The 14,331-nt window shown below is 46.3% G+C and overlaps 2 protein-coding genes across 2 annotated transcripts in view; one reads left to right on the top strand and one right to left on the bottom strand.

Moving 5' to 3' along the window:
• The window catches only part of Parp12 (poly(ADP-ribose) polymerase family member 12), a 37,538-nt gene extending 31,453 nt beyond the window's left edge, over window positions 1–6,085 (top strand). Inside the window, exons 9-12 of the mRNA XM_085683677.2 lie at window positions 1,335–1,410; window positions 2,350–2,480; window positions 3,302–3,453; window positions 4,937–6,085. Of these exons, the coding sequence (XP_085539803.2) occupies window positions 1,335–1,410; window positions 2,350–2,480; window positions 3,302–3,453; window positions 4,937–5,262 (685 nt within the window). The 3' untranslated portion in view covers window positions 5,263–6,085. The remainder of the gene's footprint in view (window positions 1–1,334; window positions 1,411–2,349; window positions 2,481–3,301; window positions 3,454–4,936) is intronic.
• An 805-nt stretch (window positions 6,086–6,890) lies between these two features.
• The window catches only part of Tbxas1 (thromboxane A synthase 1), a 165,107-nt gene continuing 157,666 nt past the window's right edge, over window positions 6,891–14,331 (bottom strand). Inside the window, exons 11-13 of the mRNA XM_087901627.1 lie at window positions 9,472–9,609; window positions 7,544–7,706; window positions 6,891–7,134 (exon numbers count right to left, since the gene is read on the bottom strand). Of these exons, the coding sequence (XP_087757753.1) occupies window positions 6,955–7,134; window positions 7,544–7,706; window positions 9,472–9,609 (481 nt within the window). The 3' untranslated portion in view covers window positions 6,891–6,954. The remainder of the gene's footprint in view (window positions 7,135–7,543; window positions 7,707–9,471; window positions 9,610–14,331) is intronic.

Here is a 14,331-nt window from a genome sequence, read left to right as displayed (position 1 = left end):
AATGTCTTTAGTCTTTAAAGATGCTTTCACTGGGTATAGACGGTTAGGCTGTCGTTGCTTTACTGTCCCTTAGAGCACTGAAGCTACACTCTACTGTCTTCTGCTTTTCCCAGTAGCTTTTGCGGTAGCATTGTAGGTGAAAGTAGCGCTTTTTGAAGCTGTCACATCCCCCCTCCACCTCCACCCCTGCTTTGGCTAATTGTAAAGGTCTTGGAGTCTGTACCTCATTCTGCTGTGTCTAGGCATGTGCTTATATTTATTCTGCCTGAGAGTCTGTGGGCTTCTTAAGGCTGTGGTTGATGTCTCATCAGTTCTGTTCTGTCTAGAGCTTCCTGAGGTTCTGATTGGGTTTCCACATTTCCCACCGCCTTGCTCTCTGGACCAATTTCCGAATGCTTTTATTCCACATTCTTTCAGCTCACTACACTCTTGAGGTGGGAGAAGCTGTGAGGTAACCGTTGAGTTTTTATTGTCAAGGACTCACTTTATCTTTCTAGCAGTTCTGCTTGGTTCTTGTTAGGTTCTTGAAGGTCTTTTTATGGTTTTCATATATGAGTGTTCCAAGTGTTTTCTTTAATCCTAAGAAGAATAAATGCTGAATTCTAATCTGATAATTTTACCATCTTAATAGGTAAAATAGGTGAAACTAAGAATCTTGTGGCTGGTTCTCGCTGAGGGATCCCCCTTGGTTATTTTTAAACTGTGACGTTTTCCCAGGATTTATTTATTTATTTATTTGTGGGATTTGCTGGAGGCTAGGAATGAAGAGCTGTCCCTTGCCAACAGAAACAGAAGGTAGATCTGCTGTAGGAAGGACTGGAGGTTTCGATTTAAGGGAAGTGAGTTGGATTGTAGTTTTCACAGTCATGTTCCTAAGCCCTTTGAGTCAGGATTTTTACAGCTGCTTTTATTTGTTTATATTTTTAGAAGATAATGTAATGTGTCTGTTACATGATACCTTTTAATTTAACACAGTGTGTGTATGTGTATTGCAAAAAAAAATGCACATTTAAGAAGGACAAACACCAGACCACAAGTACCCTTTTATCAGCTTAACTCAAATTTCTGTTACCAAGTAGGTTTGGGGGCCAATTTTACAGTTTAAAAAATATTTTCTCTATATCAAGTGTATATCATTAAGACTTCAAAAAAGTCTTTGGTGTTTTTTGAATTTCAAGACTTGGGTAAAGGCTGGGGCCCATGTACACTGCTCTCCTGAGTGCTCTGTCCCTTCTGTGTGGTTGGCGGGATGCAGGGGAGAAGTGTGAGTAGAGATCACCTGTGAAGGATTTCCCTATGGCTAAGGAGTAAATGGTTTTGTTTACCTTTTGTAGCAACACTAAGTTACAAGGCCCAAAGAGCATTCCAGACTACTGGGACCCTGCAGCCCTGCCGGATCCAGGATTTAAGGTATGGGATTCACACACCCTGGAACTGGATAGAAGGGGGTTCTATAAGACATGAGTGTGAAATGACTACTTTGTAAAACTATGGCTCGTGGCACCAGAGGGTAGAGATGCATGTGGGCTTTCTGTTTTGTTTCTGTAGGTCTTGGGGATTTTAAGGCTGGGTGACTGTGAATTAACTGTAGCTCTCCATGAAAGAAGGTGGTTAGTGTAAGGGGAAAAGATGAACTGTGACCTTTGCTATGGAGAGCTTCCAAGCAGGACTGGGCCAATTAATCTATTTCACTAAGTAATGAAAAGAAACAAGGGATATTTGAGTGTGATGAGGGACATTTGGAGGGGAAGATACTGGACAGCAGTGGACAGGAGGACAAGTCAGTAGCTCATTTGAGGCCTACTTTCTGGGAGTGGGGCCGAGCAGAACACTATGTTAATGAATGTCCTTATTGCTCCATCAGTATGAGGCACCTTGGCTGATTCCCCTTGCTGGGAACATGCCAAAAACTGAAGACAGACTTTTCCAATGTGGAGCTTGTCCTGGGAGGATGTCTCTTACAGAGTACAGAGCACACACAGGAGGCAGTGTGTGAAGGGCTAGAGGAGCTCACACACCTTCGTTAATTCTAATTCTCACCGGCCATGTGCTCTACTTTTTTGGTTTTGGCCTATGTGGGATATGAAAAAATGACATCCTGGGGACACTTAAGATGGATGTATTAGGCACCACCTGCTGACCTATGAGCCATTTTCAGAGTGAACCAGAGGGAAATTACTATACTTTGAAAATATTCCTCCTCTGGAGAGACTGCATCTCAGGGAAGAGGGCCAAATCATCACTCTTTGGCTTTATCTTGAAGTTATAGGGGTTCCCAGTGGTCTCAGGAACTGTTCATGTATTTGCATCATATGACAATAACATATGGAAATTATTTTCCTTTTGTAGAAGATTATTCTCAGTTCTTCCTCAGAAGAGTACCAGAAAGTGTGCAACCTCTTCAACCGTACACTGCCGTTTTACTCTATTCAAAAGATTGAGCGGATCCAGAATCTGGGCCTGTGGGAAGTCTACCAATGGTATGTGTGACTGATGACTGTCTTCCACTCCCTGCTAGCTGCTTACCAACATCCCTGCCTCTCCAGGACAGTCAGAGGCAGCATGCTCGCCCAGTGCTGTTGCTGTTGTGTGCCATGAACTGTCTCTGTCCTTTGTAAAGGTGCAGGGACTGAAGCTTCGCTAGCTCTCACTTCCTGCTCTCACTGTGACTAGCAAAGCCACTCTGACTTTCTGAAGATCAGTGGGACAGAGTGAATTTAACGCTGAGCCAGAGAGTGGAGTGGCCACATTTGTTTGTTTATTCTTCCCATGAGAACCAGCATGCTCATGGCCACCCAGCTTTTCTCCACACAGGGTAGAATCATCATGGCCCTCCATGGCAGTCTAGGGCTTGCTGACCTGGCTTCCCATGGGTTTGGGACAACATCATAGCACTCTGCAGTGCTGGAATGAGTCCTAGTTGAGAGGGGAGGATGGGCTGAGGGTGAGTGTCTGTCACCCCCAGACCAGCAGCCTCACAACTTTTCTCTACTTTCCAGCTTCCCAGGTTCAGCTCCACTCAGGAGCCAGATGGAAGAAGGACCCATGCCTTCCTCTAAGCTGTTTAGCTCCTAGAACCTTTTGCTATGGAGGGGAAGCTTTCTTTTTGCTCTTTGACCAGACCGCAACCCATCTCTGTCCACTCTGTGCTCTGTGGCTTAAGCCTCCAGGGTTTGGCCAGGGAAGCCACAGCCACCCTCTGGCCACATGATTTTTTTTTTTTTTATTAAGAAAATGGGTTCAGGATGCTGTTCTTTGGTCAACACCTTCATCCTCAACATGCATGTTTCTACCATTCTAGGCAAAAAGGGCAGATGCAGAAGCAAAACGGGGGGAAGGAAGTAGATGAGAGGCAACTGTTCCATGGTACCAACACCAGCTTCGTGGATGCCATCTGCCAGCAAAACTTTGACTGGCGGGTCTGTGGTCTGCATGGTACATCCTATGGCAAAGGTAAGGCAGGGTGACCTCCACCGGAGCTGGGAACTGCTTGAAGACAGCCTCACACGCTGCTAGTGACAAGTGCACTGCCTTCTGGCCTCTGTGGGGACAGCTCAGCCCTGAACTGCAGTACTCAGGCTATTAATAGCTCCATTATTATACATGATCGAGAGCTCAATCAGCTTACAGCAGGCGGTCCTGCTCACTGGGACCTGTTTCTGGTAGAATGGAGGCTCTAAGAGATAGTGAGAGTTGGAAGAGGAGAGCAGCACCCTTCCAACCTTGCTGAGCACCCTACGCTGGGCCTTAATGACATGCTTAGAATAGAAGCCAAAGAGTGTGTCATTCCATCTCGCACATAGGACTTCTAGGCACTTTTCTCTCGGTTATTTTTGGTTTTGTTTTGTTTTTTGAGACAGGGTTTAGGGCCTGTTCTGGAACTAGCTCTTGTATACCAGACAGATCTCAAACTCACAGAGATCTGCCTGCCTCTGCCTCCCAAGTGCTAAGATTAAAGGTGTGCATGACCACGGCCCAGCTTCTCTTGGTTATTTTAAAATATTTGGTAGTAATTTCAAACTTACAGTAAGGTTGCAAGCTGTGTGCTTATATATTTATATATATAAATACATACACATGTATGTATAATGATTCTTGCATAAATTAATTCCACATTCCTCAATTTTAACATGTTGCCATGTTGTTTTTTTTCATCTTTTTATTTTTCTGAACTATTTTCAAGTAGCTGGAATCTGGATTCCCTTTCACCCTCCAACACTCATTAAGAAGGTTTCTCATGTGTGGTAACTAAATTTAGAAAATTCAAGAATCTGTTTGTTGGCCAGGTGTGGTGGCATACACCTTAAATCCCAACACTCAGGAGTCAAGGCAGGTGACTCACTGAGTTTGAAGCCATTCTGGGCTACATGAGTTCCAGGAGAGCCAGGCTATGTAGAGAGAGACTCTATCTCAAGAAACAAGCAGAACCCAAAAAGAATCTGTTTGTCTGACTTTAAGTTCATGCACTGCCTGATTACCAGTTTCTGTCTGACGTGGTGACATTTGTGGGATGGACAGATTGATGATAGATTTGTAAACCCTGTGTAGAGGGAACAGCTTTTAGTTCAGGTTCCCAACTGAGAAGAATCATTGTTTTATATGTTGGGCTACTGGTTCAGTAAGAGGAATGTTACTCATTTTCCATGTTATCCACTGAGGCCGAGTAGGGCAGCCCTATTCTATAGATGAGAAATCGAAGTCTAGAGCTAACTATTCACAGACTAGGTTATCGCTGGATTCAGAGCTGAGGATAGTGTGAGTTAGGTGAGGTCCTCATGTGCCCTGCCACATCAAGAGGTGTCGATGGCCTCACGATGGATGGAGAAGGTGAGAACTGGAGTAGGAGAGGGTGTGGTGTGGAAAGGGCAGAGGCTGCTGGCACCACATTGCCAGGGTGTGCTCTTCCTGTGCCTGTGCAGCCTGTGTGTCGTTTCAGGGAGCTACTTCGCCAGAGATGCTGCCTATTCCCACCACTACAGCAAATCCGACTCAAGTTCCCACACCATGTTCCTCGCCCGGGTGCTGGTGGGAGACTTCACCAGGGGCAGTGCTGCTTTCGTCCGCCCTCCAGCCAAGGAAGGCCAGAGCAATGCCTTCTATGACAGCTGTGTAAACAGCATGTCCGACCCAACCATCTTTGTAGTTTTTGAGAAGCATCAAGTCTACCCTGAGTACCTCATTCAATACTCCACTTCCTCCAAGCCCCTGGCTTCCCCCTCTATCTTTGTTACCCTGGGCTCCTTGTTCACCAGCCGGCAATGAGTGTGGCCAGGATGCAGTAGGCCTTTCTGGTGGAGCTGTTTGGAGAGTCTTTTATTAACAAAACTTTTAATGAACTCTCATTTAATGTGGCTTCTCAGTGAAGTTGCATTCTTTTTTTTTTCCTTCCCTAGTGCTGGGGATGGACCTTGTGCTTGCTAGGCAAGCACTCTACCACTGAGCTATACCCCCAGCCCTTTTAAAATGTTTCTATTATGAGGCAGAGTTTTGCAGAATTACATTCCGCCTCAGTCTCCTGAGCAGCTGGGATTACAGGCCTGTGCTCTCAGGCCTGACTTGAAGCCACAGTCTTAATCCTTGGCTGATAACAGTTTTAGTTTTCAGGTCCTTTCAGGTTGGCTTATGGTCTCATCAGTAGTGAACATGAGCCCACGTTTGTCTTTTAGTAGTGTTAGGTACTGTATTTTTAACTCTTTGCTGACTTTGATGTTTATTAACGCTAAGCACAGAATTTCTACATACTATTTTATGGATTTTAATTGTTAAGAATTTATGCCTGTATGATAATTCTGCTTTTGGAGGGTCTTTTTTGTCAGTCAGCCCTTGGGGAAGAAGGCTACAGGAAAGGCCTCGGGCATCACTGTCACTTCTGCCCTCTGGCACTAATCCAGGCATTTTTGGTGTAAGTGAAGCACTGTTCAGCCTGACAGGAGACATAGATGAGTGCAACCCCGCCCCCCCTGTACCCGAATCCCATAAGTAGCGGACACCTTCCAGGTGTGGGTTTTATATCCCAATGAGATCGAATGACCTGTGCTGCAAATGTCACATAAGAGTATGGAAATAAAAGACTATCTGAAGCAGATGAAGGCTGGCGTTCATTTTTCAGTGTCTGTTTATAAAGAGAACTGGATAGGCAACAGGCCCTTTTCTGGGTCCTGTGGGCTAATAAAGCATATATATGCGCAAAATCTTCAGTTATATCCCAGCTAGGTCCCCAAAGACTCTTCTAACCAGTGGCATCTACATGTTTTTACCCTGCATTCTGTACCCTTTTTGCACCAGGCATCATTCTAATAGCTTTCATCAGATGTCCACCCTCCTGTACCGACTTGGGACTGTTCCTTCAGCAGGGTCTGTATGTTTAGTTGTGCCTCCTGCAGTGGCCGATGAGTGCTCAGGAACTGGGAGGGCTGTCAGAGAAGTAGGTCTGTAGGTCTCCAGGAATGTTTGGTTTTGTTTGAACCCCAGGGCCAAGCATGAAGAGAGCCAACAGGATGCTCTTTAAAGAAAAACATCCTTTAGCCTGGATTATTCCATTTGTGAAAGCTTCTAGTTAATTTCTTCTGCTCTTACTTAGTCAAAGCGTAATGAGGCTGTGGAACCACTTTGAGGATGAGTGTCCTTACACTTTGTCTGAAACCCATTCATCATGAGAAGCTAAAAAAGCCCATACCAGTGTCATCAGGACCTGTTCACCCAAGTGTCCCCGTTTCCCTCCACTGTCCTGAGGCCAGGACTTCCTTTGACACCATACTCAGTTTAATCAAAATGACCTTTCCCTTATTTAACCTCAGTCCCAAGAAAACCATGCTAGGAACCCCACTGTCAAAATGAAACATTACAGGCATTAAACATTCAGGAATTGTGGCATAAATAACATGCTCACATGCCATGTACCCTTTTATTCAGCCTAAGATAAGATATCGTCTATATATATGTCCTTAAACATTTCTATCTCCACATGAGGCCTCTGTTTGAATCCCGGGTGCCCTTCAAACATGGTTCGCAGACGTCGTCGTCACCGGCTGCTCTGTTTTCCACCTGCCCTTTGTGTGAGCAGCGTGACGCAAGCTTAATGTAGACTCCATTTTTGGGACTTAGGGCAGATTTGGATTCTAGCTGAAGTGGAACCTAAAATAGAGTAAATGAAAATATTTGTCAGAACCTAGCCCTAAGCATGGCTCATGAAAATTTTCCTGAGGGCTGAGAGATAAGACCATAAGAATCAAGCCAGGGGAAGGGTTCCTGGCTTCTGTAGGAAAAGCTGAACACCCCAAACCCTTCAGGGGCAGTTATGACAGCTTTATGTGATGCTAATAAGAAAACATCATGGAGTTATGGGCAGATACTTAACTGAGCACAAGCATTCATCTCCCTTCACATGTGAGACGAGATGGAGCTGGAGCTTTAATCACACTCTTTGATCAAGAGATGGGGCATCCCTGGGAGGAGAGGAGCCAGCCTGGCTCACAGGCAGCAACTGACCTACTCTGGGCCAGAGAAACAGGGTGAGCCCCACCCTGGAGTACCAGACCCTCACCTGAGTCTCAGAGCTGACTTCAAAGCGGAACTTGTGCAGGACCTGGAGTAGTGTCAGTTTGACCACCAGCAGCCCTAGCCGCACTCCTAGGCAGCTCCTGGGGCCAGCTCCAAAGGGCAGGTATGTGAAGGGCCTCTGCTGAAGCCGGGCCTCTGCCGTGAACCTACAGGTCAGGGGAAGGTTACAATCGGCCTGAAACACCTGTTCCATCTAAAGCAGTGCTTCTCACCCTTCCTCATGCTGCAACCCTTTAATACAGCTTCTCCCCAACCATAAAGTTATTTTCGTTGTTACTCCATAACTAATTTTGCTACTGTTATAAGTCATAATGTAAATGTGTGATACGTAGGTTGAGAACCACTGATCTAAAGTCTCGGTTTTGGCTGAGTGACCCCCCTTCTTCTGAAATCCCCTCCCTCCATCAGGGACAAGAAGCTCCTGTGTCCAGGGCTGTCCCCAAGGTTCTGAATAGCTGGTGTCCTCTGACTGCCGTACTTCGGTCCCTCTCCTCAGCGCCGTCCTGCCCCGTCCCAGAAACGGCTTCCTTCAGTCAGCTGAGTGCACCCTCTCACCTCGTCTAGGAAGTCATTATTACATGTGTGTGAAGCCCAGAGATCATCAAACTCCTAAGGCTTGACCAGCACACCCTGACCCTGCCAGGCCTCCCCTCCCCTCACATTGGACCACACAGCCTCTCTCATTTCCTCCTCAGCTAAGTTCCCATGCACTTTAGTCACATCCTTGAAGCCCTCCCAGGGGCCCAACCTGCTCTCTCATTAAAGACTGGCAGCTACCTTCCCCTGGGCCTAGCTTTGCTGGTCAGACTGTGGGAAGCTTGAGTCCTTGGGAGCCTCCAGATTTGGGCCAAAGGCAGAATAGTGACTGAACTTGTTATCAGATCTCATTCCTGGCTCTGTGGACCTAGGTGACAGTCACCGATCTGTGATGGCCAGCTTGCTTCTTACCACTTCTGGGCTTTCTTGTCTTGCTGTGAGCCCCACGACTGCCGCTTCTGGTTATGAATCTTTTCCATGTTCGCAGGACTTGCTGAACTGTAGGGTATCAGTTATCTGAGTCTCACAACCCGTGAGCAGGTTGTAGACGTGGGCTGGGTTCAGTAAATGGAGCTCAGCGGCTCCTTACCAGCCTCCCCTGTTGAGCCCCAGAAGGAAGGTGACTGGTTTTGTCAGGGTAGGGTGTGAGGGATGCCCAGGTGTCTTAGACCACCTCGCCTAGAAATGAAGTCGGCGGTAGACCAGATCCATGTCCACAGAAAGAAGCGAATCCAGGTCTATTGGATCTCGTGAATTTAGGCTTGAAGGGCAGTTATGCTGATACGACTGCACTGAATGGAAGTGATGGGCTTTGTTGCTTTTTCGTGCACACACAAAATGCAACCCCACAAGGTGGAGAGATGGTTCACTGGTTAAGATCATGTTCCACTCTAGTAGAGGACTAGATACTCATAGATACTTGGTTCCCAGTATTTATATTGGGCAGCTCACTCTTGCCTGTAGCTTCAGCTCTGTGAGACCTGATGCTGACCTCCATGGGTACCTACACTCATATGTACACACTTGGCATGCATTCCTGTGTGCACGTGCACGCACGTGCGCATGTGCAACTACACACACTACACATAATTAGAAATGAAATCTAAAAAAAATAAAAAGAAAAACCAACCCTACCTCCTGTGTTCTGGTTTGGACAAATAAAAGATACTGATTCTTGTGTGCGTTATTGCTGTCATGCTAGATCTTTGGATTCAGCTTTTCCTTCGGAAATGGTGCCTCCCAGTCTGTCTGAATGGCTCGGATCTTCATTTGGGGTCAACTTTGCCCATGACTCCTAGCTGCTGTCTCTAAGGCAAATTCTATCCCATACACTCACATCCCTCAGAGACCCATTTCTAGACAGAATCAACTTACCTTTCAGGGTCAAAGGTCTCAGGGTGTGGCCAGTGCTCTGGGTCATGGTGTAGGGCACCCACGGCTATCTCCAGCACAGCACCTGCGGGGATGTGCTGTCCCAGCACCTCACAGTCCTGTGCTGCCTCCCGTGTGAATCTGTGGGAGATAGAGGCAGGAATGCTTGCCATTGTGCCAGTGGGTAGGGCTGTAGGTGTTAATGGGACCCAAGATGGAGTGTGGAGTGAGGCTAGAGACGGGAACTGAGCCCTTTTACCAGGGTGTACCAGAGAGAAACCAAGGTTTTCTCCCATACACTCCTTTCAATCTCAAGGCCCTTGCATGGTCCTTGTAGATAATGCCTCATCCATGGACTGAGCCCTGGGGAGCCCTCCACGTACGTGGGGATTGCAGAGTGGCTTCCAGGGGCTACATTCTGGCTAAGCTAAGGGTTGTTCCTCAGCTGTGGCCTCCCATGTCTTCTTGCTCACAGTTAAGCCTCCTCTAATACCCTTTCTTTCCCTTTCATTTCGTCTCCTCTCATTTGGTAGTTTAGCCCTGTTGTCTGGCTTCTGCCCTCTGCTCCTCATTCCGTGGACTGTTCTCATGTTAAGATCCTGAAAACATTGGGCGGCCCATCCTGTGGACTGTCAACCTACATCTTAGCCTTTACAGTGCCATTGACTAAGTAATGGGTAATCTTGGTTGTTAATGACTATATCTGAATTAACTAAAACTCAAGCAACTGGGCACACTTGTGAGACTTGTGGTTGGATGATCTGAGATGGAGCTCCACCCTTGATGTGAGCCACAAGGATTATACAGTAGAAGTACAGCTGACAGATCACTAGATAGACTCATGGAAGTGCACTCCAATGAGGAACCCGATTTGCAAAGCTTAGGGAACACTTGTCTTTTGGCTAGCCACTCTCAGTTCTTTAGAAGTCTTGTGAAATCATGACGTTTCTTCCTACCATAATGGGATTCATCCCAAAGTATCCCCCATTCTTTAAACCTGACTTTTCCTTACGGGCAACTGTATACCTTCTCCCACACGGTGGGGCCCTGGTGTGAAAACATTCACTCAGCCAAACCTTTGCTCTCATAGTCAAATCTACATAAAGCTAGTCCCCCACAGTTATCCTTATTGATGAGAAAGGAGCCCTAAACAGGAGGCACTGAGCAGGAGAGACAGCATGTCTGCCCTTACTGATAAACAGGTCTGGGTGGCCCTGAATTCCCTTAACAGCCAGCTCAGGAGAGGATAACCTACTGGCCTTTGCTCTACCCTAACAAGCCCTTGATATTTTGTACTTAACTTCACCTTTCACTTGACACAAGGTCTTAGTCTAGGAATTAACTGTTTGTACCTTTACCCCTAAAATATACAGGGAAAAAGCTTGGGTCACTAAACCTGCCCCAGAGCAAGAAATCCCTTCTCACCTGGGTGGCAGTGGATACAGAGCCCTGATGCTTAGCCCAGGGGTCAAGCTCCATCCTAATCCTTCCAGTGTCTGCTGGGTAGCTTCACAGCCCCGCCCCTTCTGAGACATACCTTGTCAGTCTTTTAGCCATGCTGTTAGCCCTAAGAAGTGCATACTTGGAATTATAGTTATTAAACAGAATTATTAGGTATGTCTCTGTGGGTATAAACTGGGAACCCTGTGGGATGCAAAGAACAGCAAGGGACATGGAGGAAGAACATCGAAAGGGAAACATCTAGAGAGCAGTAGAGAGAGCATAGAAAGAATAAATGGGACATGATAAAAAGACTCATGATAAAAAGAAAGTATTTTTGTTTACCCTCAGACCTTATTAGTCAGGTTTTCATCTGTTATAGCAATCCTGAATCCTGAGAGGTTTAAGGGGATTAACTCCCCAATATAAACCTCGATACCCCCTAAATATGAGCCATACCCCTGGTGGCAACCCACATTAAAGGACATGAAAGGGCGAAGCTTTTGTTCTTCGCCTGCTTGTCCTCACTCTCATTGGCAAGGTCATCTTCACTGGTGTTAGAACCTGCTTCTTCAGGATCCCAGTGCAGATTGAAGACCTTAAGCTCTTTAGGACTTCCCTGGGGCTCCAGGACCAGATTGAGACTGCTGAAGTATCCAGTCTCATGACTGCACAACCCCCAGATCCTCAGATGTCTCAGGAGACAGCCATTGCTGGACCGCTCAGACCACGGCAGCCATAAGATAAGCTAATAAATTCCATATGTGTGTATTTTCATTCTGTTAGTTGTTCTGTTAGAGAACCTGACAAATGCAACTATATCTCATGAAATAAAGCTGTGACAAGGAGGAGAGAGTGGATCAGACACCAGGAAGCTGGGAGCACTTTGGGAGGGGCAGGCAGAGCTAGCGTGGGATGGGTACCTGGGTCTAAGACCATGAGTCGATGAGTGGAAGCTGCTGCCGACTCTGGCTGCATGGTGTGTGGACCTAGGACTGGAGACTGGAGCCCATTCTTCTGAGTCACCTTCATTGGCGTTCCATCACGAGCCTGTCTCCGATGATTGCCCTTGGTTCCTGGAGTTCTGTGTCGTGTCTTACCACAACTTCTCACAGCAACCATTACTCAATGAACTCTATATCTTACAACTTGCAAGACGGGGTGCCTAGGTTGCCCTGAGGAAGGATCCTGTTATGATACCTAGAAGTTTTACAGTTAACCTTGCTCCAGTTCTTCCCCAGAGGGACCTGAGGCCTTTTACAAGGGTAACTGTACACTGGGAGAAAGAGTGTGGCCCTCCACTTAAAGTAGAGACTTATAGATGTCAGGAGATTAATGGAGTTTTAGCTGATGTCTGACTCACAGTAGGTTCAGTAGGTCCCTAAACTCATCCTGTAGTTATTTCCGTATTTCTAGAATGCAAAATTGAGATAGATACACTTAGAAGTTGATAGAATTCTCATATTGAACACAGGATTTAACTCTTCCACTTCCTGGTGCCCCTTTTCTCAATCTGTACATTTTGTATTTTTATCTGCACAGCTTGCTCCTTTTCATTATAAATCTTCATTAGAGTTACCACTAATAACTACATGACAGAATCTATACCAGGCTGTTTTGAGATTTCCTCCACTAACGAAATTAAAACTCTTCACTTTAGCCTCAGGCAGACTCCTCAGACAAGGGTAAAAAGCAGCCACATTCTTCACCAAAATATCACAGGAATCATCTCTAGGCAACATATTAAAATTCTTCCTCTCTGAAACCTCTTGAGATAGCCCCCACTGTTCATCAAATCACACTCAGCACCACTGTCTTCCATGCTCCCACTAGTATGGCCCATCAAAGTGCTTAACCATTCCACTGCTTTCCTAACCTAAAATACCTAAGTCCAAATCCCACCAAACAAAAACATGGTCAGACCTATTACAGCAATACCCCAGTCCCTGGTACCAACTGCTGTCTTAGCTAGGGTCTCTATTGCTGGGAGGAGACACCATGACCATGGCAACTGTTATAAAGGAAAACATTTAATTGGGGTGGCTTGCTTACAGTTTCAGAGGTTCAGTCCATTATCATCATGGCAGGGAGCATGGCAGCCTGCAGGCAGACATGGTGCTGGCTACATCTTGATCAGAGGGCAACCGGAAGTGTAGTGTCTGTCACACTAAGAAAAGCTTGAGCAGAAGAGACCTCAAAGCCCACCCCCACAGTGACACACTTCCTTCAACAAGGACACACCTACTTCGGCAAGGCCACACCTCCAAGTAGTACCACTCCTTTTGGGATTGTGGGGACCAATTACATTCACACTGCCACAGTGAGATTGGGTTTGTTTATTATTTCGTTATGGAGGGACATGTAAATTACCATTGAACCATTTCCTTTAAAAATTTGAGATGAGCTCTCACGATGCTGTTCTAGCCGCCCTGGAACTCACAGAGAACTGTCTTCTGAGTGCTGGGATTAAAGGCGTACACCACCATACCCAGCCTGACCAGTTTATCTAATTTCCTCCTGGGGAGATACCATTGTTCAGCTCAGAAAGTTCCCTCTTTCCCAGAAATCTCAGCGACTACGGAAAGACCTGACCCCATTATCACCCATTTCTGGGACTTGGAGATGGTCCTTGAAGTAGCCTTGTTCTGTTTTACTACCGAGTGTTTAGTCTTGAGTTTCGTTTTGAATTTGCACTTTGCAGTGCATACCAGCTGCCTGCCAAGTCCCCTGGGAGGAAAGCTGGATATAAATCATGAAGAAGGAAAAAGGATTGGACATCAGGTTACTTGTGGCTTCTAAGAATGCCACGGCAGGGCCATAGACTTGGGTCTTTTTTGCCAGCATCCAGAGCAGCAAGGAAGCCTTTGAATTAATGAGCTGATCTCTATCAAGAGACTCTCAACTCATACTACAGCAACTTCGAATATTTGCTTCTGGGCCCGCACATTCTGGATTGTAGCTATTATATACATACCCCGTCATGTTTGTGGTTTGGAACTCCCTTTGAGCTACCCTTGAAAATGACAAAAGGTATCTCCATATGGTCTATGTGGTATTTGAAGAAGTGCTGAGTGAAGTTTACAAGATACGATTAAATACCTCCTGCTACTTCTGTGAGGGCTGCTATTTCACTGCCTCCAAGGGACCCTGGTGGAGATGCCTTTCCCCATGGGGCATTTGGTCTGGGGGAGTCTGAAAGAAGCAGACCTGGCTCCTGATCTGATTTGCAGGTTGGTGTGATGTTATACTGAGACATGTCAAGAATGCAATGTGAAGTGCAGTCACAGCCTGAAGTGCTGGAACGAGCAGCCCTCGCTGCTGGGGACACACACACACACACACACACACACACACAGGCAAATCTTTGAAAAAAGAAATCCTTGCTATGAAGTCTAATGTGAGAGCTCCATCAGGGGCTGTTGG

The sequence above is a fragment of the Myodes glareolus genome, chromosome 25 (assembly GCF_982192425.1).
Source record: "Myodes glareolus chromosome 25, mMyoGla1.1, whole genome shotgun sequence".
Classification (NCBI taxonomy): domain Eukaryota; kingdom Metazoa; phylum Chordata; class Mammalia; order Rodentia; family Cricetidae; genus Myodes; species Myodes glareolus.
Note: the sequence above shows the minus strand (reverse complement) of the source record. Positions and strands in the feature narration are given on the sequence as shown.